Here is a 17318-nt window from a genome sequence, read left to right on the forward strand (position 1 = left end):
ACCCCAACCCCCGGCTAACCGTCATACCTCACATCCCCCTCGGCCTCCCCACTCACACCCTAAATTTCGTTATAAAAAGTACAAATGAAAGTTTTTTATGAGCTTTTATGTCTTTTTTAGCACCGTAGCATTTTAATATAAAAATTAGAACATGAACAAACACGTGTCATCCCAAATATTTAAGGGGGACCGAGTAATAGCGTATAGTGGTTCTGTCTTCGCGTATGGGCCACCGAGCTCCCGGATTCGAGTTCCGGCGGTTCCAGATCACCTTACGTACATTTGGTTTCCAGTCCAGTACTCTCACAGGGTTTCTCCTGGTACTCCGATGTCCTCCAACACATAAAACTGAGCTTTCTTCTCCGATAATGACCTGCCTTGTTCTTCCTGAATTGAATTATAAGTAAGTTAGGCCAACTGAAAGTTTGAAAATGATGCAAATGGTCCGAGCTAAGCGTCAATAAATCCAAGCACTCAACAGCAGCCCAAGTATTTATTAAATATCACTCGCCCAGCCTCAAATTTTCAACAAAAATCCTAAAATGTTTTATGTTATGCATATACACTTATAATTTGTCACTTTTGGCTTTAGGTTCTGCTTCATCTTGGCGAAGTGGGTTTTCTGCATCTTTCATCTCCGTGGTATTATAAGTCTTGCCGTTTGTGCGAGTTTCACCAGATTTGTGCTTTCGCCAAGAAAACACAAAGATGAAAACGATGATCAAAATCACTGCAATAACTCCAAATACTACTCCCAGTATAGCTCAAGTGTTAACCCACCACCAGAAGGTCTACTACCTGTTTGAGAACAAACACAAAGTGTCAATGAAAATGAAACTAATTATTAACATCGCAGACAAACATAATTCTGTCTTCGGTTTTAACAATATAAAGCCATCGGGATCAAATTCGACCAATCGTCAAAAGCCATTTGTTGATTTTAATTGTATAATATTTTAGTTTTCACTAGACTTTTTTTTAAATATTTTTATACATTTCCTCAGAACATTTTCAGTTATATAATTATAATACTTCAAAACCATTTCAACCCAAAATAGGGGGGATTATAGAAAATTATATTGACTCTGGTCACTGCCATATTTAGGTGCCCCCCCCCCCCCAAAAAAAACGAAATGCGAAGTTCAGACAATCTACCTTGATGGTTTCTTTGCTGATAATGTTTACTTGTGTCTTTATCTAATGGGTGTGTTGGGGTGGACGTGGGTTGTGTTATGTTACTCTTTTGTGAGAGCATCCAAAATCAGGAGTCTACCTTGGTGGTTTCTTTGCTAAAAGCAGAGACAAGCCATGTGAATTTGGTGTGGGTATCTGCGGAGGTGTATAGATTTATGTGTCAGGGCAATTATGTGATGTAATTGTTAAGGTTAATTTATTGTGTGAGAACACCCAAAGTCAGGAAAATCTACATTGACATTTTCTTTGGTAACTGCAGCAGAGGATTCTGGTTTAAACACAAGCGATGTGGCGATATGAATCCCTAAATGAACCCTTCAATACTATTGAAGGAAATAGCCACATATAAATACAGAGATGATACAGATCCGATGCATAACATAATCTGCATGACCTTTGACCAGTGATGCCAAAACTGAAAGTATCGTCAATTATCTTATATGAGTGATAATTTTTGATGCAGGATTGTTTGAACAACACGATAATCGCTTCTGCATGTCCCTACTACTTATTTGAAGGAAAATAATGTGACAACGTTAAATTGTTTTTCTACGCCTACTTATTTATTTACTGACTTGAGTTTTCAAGCATGAAAGGGCAGGGCGAATGAGGGCAGCAGTCAATTTGTTGTTCTTATAAATTCCAAATTGTTGTCAGTTTTTGATATCAAAACCCACGGCTGTTTATCAATACGCACGCTTACGACTATCACGTTCTTTCAACACATATATTCAAGTGCCAGCCTTACAATTGGCTTCTTTAGAAACCAAAAATGACGGGAGATGTTCATCATTTTCTACCCCGGTATCCAAAGATTTATCGTCTAAAAATCAATACACGTGTATTAGCGTGCATAGCAGAATACAGGTGTATTGATTTAGTTTCCCTGCCTTGTCGCTGTGTACTATAGTAGCAACCCACCGGACAAAGTATAAATCTTCTTTGCGTGACCGGTGCACGATGGAGTTGAAAGAGTAGCATTATGAAAACAAAAATGCTAACCACAATGGCAATAAATATGAACAACCTATTGAAATACAGACGGGTGTACAGTATCAGATCGGTATTTATATCGAATATACAGATATGACAAAGTACAATCATTACCTTTAATATATATTGTCGCTATATCGTTATTTCCTAAACGTCCGTTGACTGGGTTTGACAATATTATTACAAACGTTTCCTGGTTTTCGACTTCCTCGTCAGGCAGAACTTCGATTTCAACGGTTTTATTGGTGGAATGGGGTTGGAACTGTATCGTAGTTTGTAAATGTTTGAAGTCTTTATTTTTTACCCCTGATCCAGATTCTGTCTCTATTTCTAAAAAGAAAAATCATATTTGCATTTTAAAAAACAGTTTAAAAAGACATTGTTGTATCTTATGTGAAACTTCAAATGATAACCATTGACATATAATAAGTTTCATAAGCCTAGCAGATATGGTCCATGATATTTAGGACGATCCCGGACTAAAGAACCGATTAATTGTACATTTGAATATTCTCTACCGTCCGTGTTGTGAACAATGTAAAAAAGGTAAATGCCTACTTGAGCTTTAAAGTTGATTGAAAACTGACGTCAACACACAACGATTATGCTACTTTATCCCCATACACGTACAACACCTTTTTACAAAAAGGACCTCAAATAAAATAAAAATGAAGCTAAGGAGAGAGATCGCAAATCGCCTTCATACTACTGGGACCGGTCTATATTGAGTGAGGCCAACTCAATGTCGGCCCACTGCCTGCGTCTGGTCGCACTCACTTGTAGTGTTTACTCATCTCGGATTCTGTAGACACAAGACAGGCCCCATCACTGCATTTTATATCTGAGTCACAAACGGCTTATTGTGTAATAAATAGCTCAGGGAAACCTAATACAGGGTGTCCCAAAAAAAGAGGCCCCTCATTGCGCCCTCTTTTTCTCCTATTTCTGAAAAATTGATTAAACATATTTTGGTATGTAAAGAAACCTTGAGTCGTTAGCTTTAATAAACCGAAACAATTATATCAATCGGCTCACAACTTTTGAAGATATGCTCTTTTAAAGAAATGTACCCGTTTTCACTCTGTCCACGGAGAAGGTTTGGCTACTTCAAAGATTGAAAAGGAGTACACATACCATGCATGAATATCAAAATTCCTCAATGATAACTTTATAAAATAGCTTTATTTATGGAATGGGCTTTACCGGTAGGTTTATGGGCAATAGATTTTGTTAATAGTGACCCATTCCATGTCAACTCCAGGGATGTGCACCGCAGCACCTCTTCAATTTTTTTCTTTTTCTGTGTGGTGGTAGATATTGATGAGAAAGAAAAATCCCGAAAATTTGAGCTTCATACTCCATTTCGTTTTCCCGTGGCATCAATTTAAAATTTAGGGGGGGGGGGGTCAGTGTAAAAAATGTGTCGCAAGGCGAAAGACAACGTTTGGAGGTCCATAAATGTATAAAGGGAACTTTAAAAGATATAGGGCCCTCAAAATGCAACTTCGTCCATCCAGGACCAACTTTGGGGGGTCAGAACTCCGAAAAATGCCGGGATTTTCGCGAGGGACATGGTGGCTAATTTTTTTCTAAATGGTCAATAGAAGACGAATCAATCGTCAAACCTTACTAGCCAGAGAGTGGTCACCAAAGTGAACTTTTTCCCCTAACTATAAAAATAATTTTTTTGTCCATCTCTTATCCAATATTGAGCCTATTCTGTCGGTCGGACATCCGGGCTATCTCTAGTCTCGGGCCCAAACTGCATGTGGCTCACGGTTTGTTGTGAACAACAGAAACCGGCTGTGAAGGAGGCTACATAGCGATGTTGCTGGAGTGACCCTCAATTTCGGAGAAAACGACACTCGACCATTGAATTTAATTTTAAGTCTGTCAGTATATAAACGGTAAATCAAGTAAGTTTCTTTCACTCTGAAGACTTAGAAACGGTAGTTTGATTCCACTGACTATTTGCGATCGAAATTTACATAACACCAATGACAGAAATCATCAACAAAAATCGAATGTTTTCACTCGACCGTGAGTCGCATCATCAACCGGAAGTGACGTGGCACGGACCGACAGAATTAGAATACTTTTAGCTGAGATATTACCCATGCAAAACCCCAATTTGTACATTTTGACCCCCCTGAAAATCAATGTCAGACACTTTGCCCCACCATCAACTTCAGGTATGTTGAAGATATGTCCTTGGACAACATTTCTGAGAGATATTGGCTTGGGGTCTCGATGGCTTCAACACATCACTTAGGTTTGCCTACTCCATAGAGTTGTACACATTTTGATTTCGCATGTATAATGACTTACGTACAACTCTATACAAAGGCTGTATGAAGTGAGTTTACTGTGCTGCTCTGTCCTCTACCTGGTTGCCTCCATGGCGAATACAGGTTTCAGCCCTGGTCCTCCTTGCATCAATTGCGTTGAGTACCATGCTTGTGCGCCGGATACTTGCGAATGCATTCAGTAATACGTTTGCGAAGATCTTGGATTTTGCCACAAAGGAAAAACTCAAGTGGTGTGAGGTCTGGTGATCGTGCAGGTCACTCCACAGCATGAGCCATCCCAACCACTCTGTTTGCTATCCGTGGACAGAGTGAAAAACGGGTACTTTTATTCGAAAGGGCATATCTTCAAAAGTTGTGATCCGATTGAAATAATTGTTTTGGTTTATTAAAGCTAACGATTAAAGGTTTCTTTACATACCAAAATATGTTTAATCAACTTTTCAGAAATAGCAGAAAAAGAGGGCGCAATGAGGGGCCTCTTTTTTTGGGACACCCTGTACAAAAGGGTAAATACACAAACTAAAGTATTTACATGCGACCAACACCAAATAGCCTCACTCTGGCCGCAGCCTTCAAAATACAAGGACCACTCAGGGTGAGGCCAACCTGAGAACTAATGGGCCAGGCAATGCGGCCAGAGACACGTATGTAGATTGAGGCCAGAATGAAGCCGCTCCACCTTAGTGCGGCCGATTTGTGATCCCACGCCTGAATTATTCATAAAATCATCCTCATCGTTGATAATAACATTAGGCCTATTACTATCATCACAACGACATTTCACGTCGTCGTCGCCTGCGGATGATCGGCCCTAATTTAGTAAAATGACCTAACTGAAGATAGACGTTTGGCTTATTAGGACAGTGCTGATTTTTTTTCTCTCTCCAGGTGTACTGCGGCTCATCATCTCCTATATAGAATGATAGCTTGTGCAGATATAAATTACAGAGATTGTTAATTTCGGTTTATGACTTACTTGCTGAAGAGCAGTGAAACATATTTCCAGTTCTCTGTATAAGTACAGTCAGATTGTCACCCTCGTCGGCATAATATTCATTATCATCCAGTGAAATAATTGACTCAATTGGTGCTATTTTAAGGAAACAATAAGAATAGTATGTGATGGTTGATGAGTATAGAAAAACAGATATAGGAACTTTAGTAGTACACATGGTACAAGCATTCAAAACTAATGCAACTTTATGACACGGGCTTGTATATCAAAAAAAAAGAGAAAAAGTAATACCTTGAGCCTATTTACACATCAGCTCTCTTTGTTAGAAAACAAACAATAAAATTGATCAGACCCAGCTTGTAAGGGATCGTGCGTTTTTGTTGTTGTTGTGGACTTCTTTGGTTTTGTGTTTTTGCTTTTTTGCTTGACATCCGTCTGGTTTATGAATTACGTAAACTGGTAGATTTGTGTTTTGACATACGTCATGCGCTGTACTCATTTGAGATCGGGTCCAGCGAATTTCCTAGCGTAAAAACCAAATTCGCCGTCGAAGTGATGGTATAATAGGATTAATTGCCATAGCAATAGATGAATACAATTTTTGAATAGATCGCCCTGCACGCGGTACCTATGCCACAGAGTATTAGCCTATGCATAGAACCATAGATGTCAAAGAAATGCTAATTACTCCCATCTGTAAGATTAGTATCTTTGAAAAGAGCGGTATTGTATTCAATCTATGATTGCAGACATACACAGGTGAGATGTGATGAGTGCAACCTGCTTCTAATGCAGGGCGATCTATCCCAAAATTGTATTCATCTATTGCTATGGTAGTTAATCCGATTATTACATAACTTCGACGACAAATACTCACCTATGCTCCCCAAGTCTACCGTTAAATAGGAATATGGTTGTTCTAGCTCCAAAGCTACAGCCTGTGCTCCTTTAATATTCTCTACTTGATAAACAGCACTTATTATGTCAGAGCTTTCGAAACTGATCGTAGTCACGTAAAAATTTCCATCATACAGCACCATATCAGTAGTCATGAGGTTGACATTTATGGTGGTAAAGCTCGTATCCTTATCACTGCCGTCATAATTGGCCGATTGAAGTGTTGCTGGACTCGATCCTTGGCTTAAAAATGTAAGCCAGTATACTCGTTTTTCTGAAAAGAGGAAAGTGCAGATACGGGTTGAATAAAACAAAGAAGTAAAACTGTAAGACGGACAGGTTTAGGTATAGCCACCGTAGCTGCATCTAAAATAATATGGTTAATACAAAAATAATTCCCGACATTTTTCGGTACAATTTTCGGTCCTCCGTTACTATTTTCCGCTCGAATAATTAGCTTTATTATTTTGTTCTCCTCAGTGTATATTTTTTGCTACAGTAATAATTACTGAAGCTACATGTATCAAGAAGAATTATTCTTCTTGATAGCTTCAATTCCCGAAGGAAATTCCCTGTACCCTGAATGACTATAGTCCATTTGGCTTCCTCGGGGCAGTGTCTTCCGCGAATGATACACGCCGCGATGATCAAAAGCGGTGCATCTGAAGCGTGCGATGCGGTACTCGCCCTACAGATACACGTGTATTACTCGCAGACGCCTGTCTCGAGGAAGCTATTGGCTACAGTTGACCAGTTTGTCACATAAGTTAGGGCAATGTATGACCCACGTGGGGAACATTGGTCAGTCCAGCTTTCCAGAAAGTGACTTTAGGCGGAGACAATTGGTTGTTAAATGTTAAAACGTCGGTTATTTGTTTAAGGCATATGTACCATAATGATACACAGTGATAAAAATATTTATATTGTCATTACGAAGGCTCGTGTATTTATATAGGCCTATTAACTTCAAGGAGAGTTTTAAAAAAACATGATATTTTGAAAGTATAGTCATCAGAATATATACAAATACAGTGACGTACGTACAATCAAACCCTCTTACCCTTTGGAGAAATTTCGATACACTGAACTTGCACATTTGAATGAAGAATGGTATGATTTCCGCCTTCAATAGGACCCTTCACAATCATTCCTACGGAAGTGCTCGTACCCCAGAATATCAACCTGTGAATGTGGACAAATGAATCTTTGTTTGAATATTTATGATGAAGGGGCTCCATAGTGACATTGCGAAAAGTCATACTAAAAGTTGCTCGGATGCAAGATGCATAATTTCTCGTGTTCCATTTATTAACAGTTAGAATTAGAAACAGTATATATCCTTTTTTGCTCAAGCGGATTTCATATATTTGCACCTCCGTTGTTTGTGCTCAATTTCAAATGTTTTTCTTGTTTTTCCACCAATTAATTGATTTCTCCACAGCCAGCCATCAAACGTCCATATACATCTTAGTTTTACCCCGGTACAAAATTTACGGCGTAAGGTTTATGACACTTTATATTGTTTCGTGTGTAGACTTACTTGGGTCGTGGTATAATAACTGCACAAGAAAGATGTATGAATAAACAGATCAAAGATAACAGAATAGCTTTTGTACCTTTCTATAGGATCAACGCGAATGTCTCCAACATCTTGTGCACCATTGTTAATATCATAGAGTATGGAGAGGTTACTTCCATCCAGGTCTGACGTTCCTATACCAGACTCTACTGAGCCATCTAGATACTTAGTGGCCCAGTATAACTTACGATTTATAGGATCAAGTTCAATTATGCCACCTGAAAATAATACCACATAGAAAACAATAAGGATATATCTTATTCTAACCAGAATGCATGATCATATGAAATGGTAATTTGCAAATGTTCTTCTGTACAATTCCAAAAATACTTCGGTATACAGCCTGTCTCAAAAATAAAATTGTGCAAGTGAAAAGCGCCCTCTATGGCAATTAGAAAATACCGTTGTGATGTGATGCTTACATCAACGTCAAGGGTGCAGTCTTAGCTCTCAAATACCGTTTGTTTTGTTCATTTTGCTTTTTTTAATCTCGAGATATGTTTAGTTAACGACGAAAGGGTAAAATCACAATTGTGCCACTTTTCCTAGGGAAGCGGGCTGCACTTGTAAATCAATGATAGCTGATGTTGATGCGTCTAATGCACCCCCCCGTCGGAGCTCGTGCACAAGACGCATCATTTTGATGATGATAAGATGCATTATTTTGTCTAATTTCTCTCTCAACAAATAATTCGTGTTCATTAACCTAGTTTGCAATATTTGTTTGTCTTTGTTAAAACATGTCTTGAGTGACAAAGAAAACAGTATTTACCATGATAAAATCATTGACATGCACATGTATTTAATTTTACAGCAGAATGTAAAATATCTATTTCTCTTTTAATCTGTTTTTAGTGGAAAAAGAGAATCATATAATACCTGTATCATGATAAAACAGTAAAAACAGTAAAAACTATTTTTATTGTCATATAATTGATGCATTCTTTTGATTTCACGAAGGAACTCTTGATACACTTGATGCTATCATTGATTTACATGTACCATCATCTTGATCTTCCTTAGTAAAAGTGGCACAATTGTGATTTTACCCTTTCGTCGTTAACTAAACATATCTCGAGATTAAAACAAGCAAATTGAACAGAACAAACGGTATTTGAGAGCTACGACTATGCCCCTGGCGATGATGTAAGCATCATGTCACAACGGTATTTTCTAATTGCCACAGAGGGCGCTTTTCACTTGCACAATTTGTTTTGAGACAGGCTGTAAAGATCTTAATCATACCTCAATGACGTTTCGTACTACACCGTAGTACTTTCTCAAATTGACTGATCAATTCTCACACTCCTCGTCTGTTTCCTGCTGGAACTTGACGTTGGTGGCGTTTTGGAGTGGAGTAATTGGTCATAAATGTGGGGTAGGAAGTGGTTGCCCTCGTCTCGGTTGAAATTGCTGGCCCCCTTTGCCGGATCATGATGGCTTCCTTAATGTGTCTTCGTTTTCTGTTTTGTTCTTTTCTCTGATTTTTCCTACGCTCGCACCCTACTTACCTTTAATTCCTTCTATGATAACCTCGCTAAAACATGGGTCTGTTCCGGCAAGCCCTCTTCTTACAGTGTTTGTATCCCAATCGGCCCAGTAAACAAGCTGATAATCATGATCGTATTTCACGTGTGTTAATTGTTTTCCTGAACCCAAAGCCATTTTGGTAGAGTTGGAGAAGTCCTTACAGCTGGCCAGTATTGAATCAACACTACTAGATGGGTCATATGTTGCATCCACAGTTCCCAAAACCATCGTGTCTTCAGAACAGTCTGATAAATATGAAAATGAGATAGCAAGATCATTTTTGAGTATATCAACTGGTACTTGTTGGTGCCCTCGATGTTCTAAAGAAAGTTAATAATAATACGTTTGATACTTAAACTAAACTCCTCAACAAAAGTTTGGAAAGTTTTTTCAAGCATCTGTATCTCAAATTATTTGTGACATATTCATATCGTGTTGCATATCAATGGACAGCTACAATACTCCGCTTTACAATGACACCCCATTTGAAACAATAACATTTTTCACGGCTGAGTACACGCCTTGTGAATGTAGTGGGGTCTCAAAAAGAATTTGCCAAATTGACCGTTATTCTGTGCAGCAAGCTGCAATCCCATATCTTCACAATCTGGGACCTAATGCAATCCTCCAAGATGACACCGCTCGCCCCACATAGCCGCAGTAGTCAACGACTACAGAATATGGGAGTAGAGTCAAAATGGCCTGCCATCAGGCCAGACCCGGGGGCCAGACCTCAACCCAATTGAACACTTGTGGGACCAGCGCCAGCTTGATCGTGATGTGCGTGCCAGTGAAGCCCATATGCAACCGCATTGAATGATCTGCGACAAATCCTTGTTGAAGAATGGAATGCCATTCCATAGTAACGTGTAACCAGGTCGGTGAGCAGCTATTGTGGCTGCCTATGGTTTTTCCACCCGCTATTAAGGTTAGTGGCTAGCGTTGTTTGAGCACAGAATAATGGTCATTTTTGGCAAATTCTGTTTGAGACCCCACTACATTCACAAGGCGTGCACTCAGCCGTGAAAAATGTTATTGTTTCAAATGGGATGTCACTGTAAAGGGGAGTATTGTAAGTATCCATTGATATGCAAAACGATATAAATATGTCACAAATAATTTGAGATACAGATGCTTGAAAAAACTTTCCAAACTTTTGTTGAGGAGTTTACATCCTAATCCAAACTCGCATCATTTATATCATTTCCTAACAGTAGCCTACACATCGACATCGCCTGGTAAATAATTGCATTGTACAGCAGGAAACTAAAATCAATACCCAGGATCGATACACGTGTATGTGCTATACACAATTTGATATTCAGACGGTAAATCTTTGAAAGCCGGGTTAGAAAATGATGAATATCTACCGCAATTTTTGCTTTCTAAAAAAGCCGATTTTAAGACTTGCACTTAAATATGTGTTGAAAGAACATGATAGTCGTTAGCGAGCGTATTGACAAACAACCGTGCGTTTTGAAATCAAAAACTGACAAAAATTCAGATTTTATATGTGCAGAACAGAAAACAATGACAGCTGCCTTCATTCGTAAACAATCGTGGTAACGAAACATATCACGTTACAAGCGCAATGTGGACCACTGGTGGAGGCAGTCTAATGCAGATGACGTACCAGGCTCACTGAGATCTACAGAGGTCAGTCACCAGGCTATTGTCAATAGCCTTAGTCGGATGTCCCTCGGCCCATTATGCGTCTCAAACTATTAAACAGGTCGGAATAAATTGCGTAGCTATTGAAGAACAAGTGGATTCGATCTACCATCATGGCGATTTCTGCCATGAAGATATCGGGGCGATGGCACTGCGGCCTATACCTATATAGTGCAAATCATATAAGACCGTAGGAACTCTACCTCCGTCTTAGGCTATTTTCGTCAAACCTCAGCATTCATTCATTCTGTTGCTGAATTTATTTATATTGTAGCACAATTCTGTCAAAGGCAACTTGATGTGGGTATCAACTTAACTAATATTGTAACATTTGCTGAGCAGCAAATTACGTCGCCATTAGATTTAAGGGAGTACTACACCCCTGTGGTAAATTTGTGACTATTTTTGCATTTTTCTCAAAAAATAATATCATGCTGGTAATAAAAGTTATGTATATTATTGGGGCAAAGAATCCAATTACTACACTGAAATTTCAGTGTTTCAAGACAAGCGGTTCAGTATATATGATAGGAAACAAGGTACATCCTAGCGGTACCTTATTTCTAATCATAAATAACAAACCGCTTGTCTTGGGTCACTGAAATTCCAGTGTAGTAATTGCATTTCTTGCCCCTATAATATACATAACTTTTGTTACCAGTGTGTTATTGGTTTTTGAGAAAAATGCAAAAATAGACACAAATTTAATGAGGGGTGTAGTACCCCCTAACACATAAAATCATGAAATCTTCACTAACATTATTCTAATAATGAGTAAAATTCTGGACTGACCTTATATCCAATCTCATTTGACTTCATCTGGCAACTGCAAGATGCTCCAGTGTCAGTCGGCAAGGAATATTGATTATTGGTGAATCCCATGCATGTGAAAGTTGAAACCTAAGTCTGTCCCTGCTGAGTGAGTGTTAATACGTGTTTAGAAATTGTCCTGTTCGTGCCTGTTTCGAGGAGGGAGTTCGAGAAGCTAGTATTTGTGAACGAGTGGAGAAGCCATCCCTCAACAAACAAGGGGGCCTGAGATTTCAACTTTCACAAGCATAAGCATGGGATTCATCAATATTCCTTGCCAATCGACTGACATGTGACCAGTCTTCGATAACGATCAATACCGGAGCATCTTTGTAGTTGCCAGAAGAAGTACAATGAGATTGGATATAAATTTGCAAAATTCGAAAGGTCAGTCCAGTATTTCTGATTCTACGACTGGATGATTCATGAATACATGAACATTAATCTAAATGCATGTGTTCGACAACGAACTCCACTGTACTGTAAAGTATTTTGAACAGAATTAAACCTTGTAGTTTCGCCAGCCTCGCACGTCACGTGACGCATGTCCTGTTATACCGCCTACTGAGGTTGATCCCATAAGAAAACGCCCTCGTTTTATTTTCAACTTGATTCTGATTTTTACACAATTGGAATGTACTTTAATGTACTCTAACAAAAAATAAAACAGAGGTTTTAGGAGCTGTATTTATGACAAAATCCAAAATGACTGAACAAGTCGCTAATTCATGAGAAATATATGTTGAACACACGTATGTTTTTATGTATCCATACCGTACGCGATGTTTATAGCGCTTTACGTACATATAGTCAGTCTACTCTGAAGTACAAAGTACCGACGCGGACGCACACATTGTGCCGACTTTGAAGGCACGTATACCTGCAGCAGAGACGCAGCACTGCGCACTGTTTATGCGCTGTGTACGCGCGTGTTGTCACATTGTACTTCAGAGTGGACGAACTGTAGCGTACGGGATGTTTGTAAGGGGGACTGATACGCTGCAATTAAATAGCTGTTTTCTATTTTGGACCTTATTTGATCGCCGGCTCAAAATTATTAGGAGATATATCTAACACTGAAAACTAACATTTTGTGAAAAAACAAATTCTATGTAAATGTTACAATATTGCTTTAATCATTGCCATTTTTCAGAATGCGCAAGAAAAGTGTAACGAGTTTACATTTCTTTATCCAAATGGCCTATAAAAAGATCACCTGAGCGTGAAGTGCATTGTTGGCAATATTTTTTTACGACCATTTCAACACGTTTACTGTGCACCAAATCAAGCATTGTTTAATATAGGCACAGAAACCATAAAAAGGTGTATGCAAGGAGGAAGTTTGAATAAAATACCCACATATACCCACATTCACCACAAATCTCCACAATTCAACCACTAAGTCTACAAAACAATGAATGCGTGGTCATTGGTCATACAACCTCTTACTCATGCCTCATGAGTGCCTCATGAGTTTGGACTTTAATATATGTGCCAAATAATCCCAGCTACTTAGGAAAGGGCCACACATACTCCGAATATTCGTCGCTGAATATCCGTTGAATTATTCGTTATTCAACCTATTTCAATTTATTTTCATGTTCTAACGAATGTGTGTTGACGGAATGTCAATTATATGTTATGTTGAATATCTGGTTGAAGTATGTTATCGATTTTACGTCATCAAATATTCGTTAGAAGTTAAACATTACTGCAAATAGAAGAGAACATATTCAATAAAGCTGAATAACGAAGGCATGTTACGTTAAATAGTCTGCATCCACTAAAAAGTATATAGCGGCCCTACTTGAACAAATACCATCAATATAATGACAAAAACAGAAGCAGGTCGGAATAAATATGCTTTATTCTTTCCTATTGTCATTTCCTAACGAATAAAGGAAAGGTTAAGGGAATAAGAGATTGGTTATTCAATCTTTCATGTCATGTTAACTCAGTCTGTTTTTGATCATATATGAAATGAAATGTGATAATCATTTCTACCTTGTTGTTCAATGAATGCCATTCGACAACAATTCAACTACAACTACTATTATGTGCTTTCGTGTATCTGCATAGTAAAATAAAACTGTAACTTTGAACACATCTAATTTGCAACACCTTTTTGATATATTTAAGAAATAAAGGGTAATGCATTATCCTTTACACGAAAATAATGTGTCCGAGGCAGTAAAAACGTTGAAAGCTAACATTTTGTGAAAAAACAAATTCTATGGAAATGTTACAATATTACTTTAATCATTGCCATTTTTCAGAATGCGCAAGAAAAGTGTAACTGGTTTACATTTCTTTATCCAAATGGCCTATAAAAAGATCACTTGAGCGTGAACTGCATTGTTGGCAATATTTTACGACCATTTCAACACGTTCACTGTGCACCAAATCAAACATTGTTTAATATAGGCCCAGAAACCATAAAAAGGTGTATGCAAGGAGGAAGTTTGAATAAAATACCCAAATATACCCACATTCACCACAAATCTCCACAATTCAACCACTAAGTCTACAAAACAATGAGTGCGTGGTCATTGGTCATACAACCTCTTACTCATGCCTCATGAGTTTGGACTTTAATCTGTACCAAATAATCCCAGCTGCTTAGGAAAGGGCCACACATACTCCGAATATGTGTCGTAGAATATCCGTTGAAGTTTCCGTTATTCAACATATTTCAATTTATTTTTATGTTCTAACGAATGTGTGTTGACGGAATGCCAATTATATGTTATGTTGAATATCTGGTTCAAGTATGTTATCGATTTTACGTCATCAAACATTCGTTAGAAGTTAAACATGACTGGAAAAGAACGTAAATAACGAAGACGTGTTACGTTAAATATTCTACATCCACTAAAAAGAATAATAGCTTGCCTTACTTGAACTATACCATCAATATAATGACAAAAACAGAAGCAGGTCGGAATAAATATGCGTTATTCTTTCCTATTGCCATTTCCTAAACTATTAGAGACTGGTTATTCAATCTCTCATGTTTTATTAACTCGAGTTTTGATCATAATATGAAATGAAATGTGATAATCATTTCTACCTTGCAACAACGTTGTTCAATGAATGCCATTCGACAACAATTCAACAACTACTAAATGTGCTTTCATGTATCTGCATAGTAAAATAAAACTGAAACTGTGAACACATATATTTTGCATCACCATTTAAGAATATTTTGATATATTATATAATAATAATAATAATAATAATAATAATAACCAATAAAATTACACCGATCAGCGATTATGGTGACAATAACTACGAAGATACATTCAACCTTAATCTAATTTGTATCTATCGCGCCTCGCCTGTTATTTGGATTGTTAGTTAAATACAAAAATAAGCTTACCAACAAACTTGCCACTTGAGATTTTTACACTTGTAAGTGTAACAAAGAAGAGGACCAGCAAAAACATTAATCCTGTCATACCTGCACCGTATTAACTTGCTTGCAAACGTACTCATCAGGAACCTAAGTCATACTGTTCCTTACATCGTTACTGCCCGCCCACACTAAGTCACCTGTAAATGGCCTATAAAAAATAATGAACTTTGCCCTCGCTTCTGCACTTGACATTAATTAAAGGAACCTTCAGGAATTAAGTGCGAATGTTATTCTATTGCGTGTTGTTTTCTATTGATCAGTGAGCTTGAGCAGACCAATTTTCCCAATATAATGTTACATTAACCACTTAATCTGTGTAAATACACTAAAATAAGAATGTTTTCTTTAGATAAATTGAAAGCATTCGATACCATAGACCATGAAATATTACTATATCAGCTAGAGAATTATGACTTATCATTACATAATTATTTTTGAAAATGATTTAATTGCTTTATCTTTTTCAAATATTTTATCAATATCTAATGCTTCCAGATAGTACAGTTTTACTGGGTATTTGTGTCTTTTGTGCAATAAAACAGATGCATGTTCAGAATAGCCTGTATGTTGACCCTTTTGCATAGGTTGTAGACTTCTATCGGATGAGCACTTGGTTTATAAGTTAAAATCAAACAAGTTGTATATATGAACAGTTTTTGTATTTTGGAAGTATATACAAGGTTGTTAACAAACTATTCATCTTATTTGCATGTCAAGATGCATCCATTGCTCAAAATAAAGATGTAATTAAAATGATTACGAATTAGTCATAAACGTGGTCCAGTCGAAAACTGGCAAATTTCACTAACATTTGTGTATCTATTGAATCCTTCGATGTTTTCTTCTCATATAAAACACATTTCATTTTCTATTGAAGTCCTAAGGCATGTCAGGGAGCTCAAATAGGAATAAAATAATGCAGTTGGACAACCGCATCTTAAAAATATCTATTTTTATGGAAATTATTCAACGCTATAATATGATGCTTATTAAACTTTGGCTTCAGTTTTTAACCGCTTCCGACGTACCAAATCTGTATTCGCTTTAATGAACATATCTAAACAACCGAAAATCACATTTTCATCAAATAACTTTTCAAAAAATCAAATTTATTTGATATCATCAGGACATTCATTCCTGGTATATATTCAGAATGCAATTTGATGTGTCTGATATGTTCTCATGTCCCACAAAAAATAAGGTGCAAACGTTGCTATTCGATCCCTTAATCTGCAGGATTTTTTTTGGTTTGCATAACCTTTTTATAGGTTTGCAGTGGCATAAAAAGAATCTCAAACTTTCTTTAAAGAAAAATGGGGGATGAGGCTGTGGATCTCGAAATACCCCTTTAAATTTGAAGGTTTAGGGGATGTATATCTTCAATACGAAATGCCAGAATTTTTGAAATGATGGACGGCTTTTCCTCCCAGCTACATACACTACATACACAAGTTCATATCATTAGATGTATAAAATTTACTTGAAGGGATGTTAAATATAAAAAATAACATTTTTTGATAATATGCCATAAAATTTGTATTATATCACGAATTAAAAAAAAAAACCTCAAAATTATTTGATATCAGAAGGATATTCCTCGTATTCAGAATACAACTAATTGGTGTGTTTGATGTGCTCTCTCTCTCTCTCTGTGCAAATGTTGCTTTCGATCCCGTAAGTCTTTTAGCAAAAATGCCATCAAATTTAAATTATGTTCTGGTACACCAGAACGAAATTACAACACAGTAGCCCATGGAGCAGTGTAATACATATAATCATGCATAACTCTTAAACGCAAAATCTGAATCAACTGCAAATTTTGGCAATAACTGAAAATGTCACAAAAAGTGGATCAACAAAATAATATTCCTTTAAGACAAATCATTTTATTTTATTATGCTACTGCTCTTGTATGTGTCACCCTGTATTAATATGGACAATTCTGTCCTGATTTTATACTCTTTT

General features: G+C 37.3%; 1 protein-coding gene across 1 annotated transcript; it reads right to left on the reverse strand.

The window, feature by feature from the left end:
* Positions 1 to 303: 303 nt before the first annotated feature.
* Positions 304 to 15452, reverse strand: LOC140160380 (uncharacterized). Its single transcript, XM_072183624.1, has 9 exons — positions 15318 to 15452; positions 9439 to 9702; positions 7965 to 8145; positions 7409 to 7530; positions 6329 to 6622; positions 5473 to 5586; positions 2302 to 2517; positions 1274 to 1329; positions 304 to 387 (listed from the first exon to the last, which is right to left on the reverse strand). The coding sequence occupies exons 1-9, from the start codon at positions 15394 to 15396 to the stop codon at positions 304 to 306; spliced, it is 1410 nt and encodes a 469-aa protein (XP_072039725.1). The 5' UTR covers positions 15397 to 15452.
* Between the last annotated feature and the right edge of the window lie 1866 nt (positions 15453 to 17318).

Source organism: Amphiura filiformis, chromosome 1 (genome assembly GCF_039555335.1).
Source record: "Amphiura filiformis chromosome 1, Afil_fr2py, whole genome shotgun sequence".
NCBI classification, from domain to species: Eukaryota; Metazoa; Echinodermata; class Ophiuroidea; order Amphilepidida; family Amphiuridae; genus Amphiura; species Amphiura filiformis.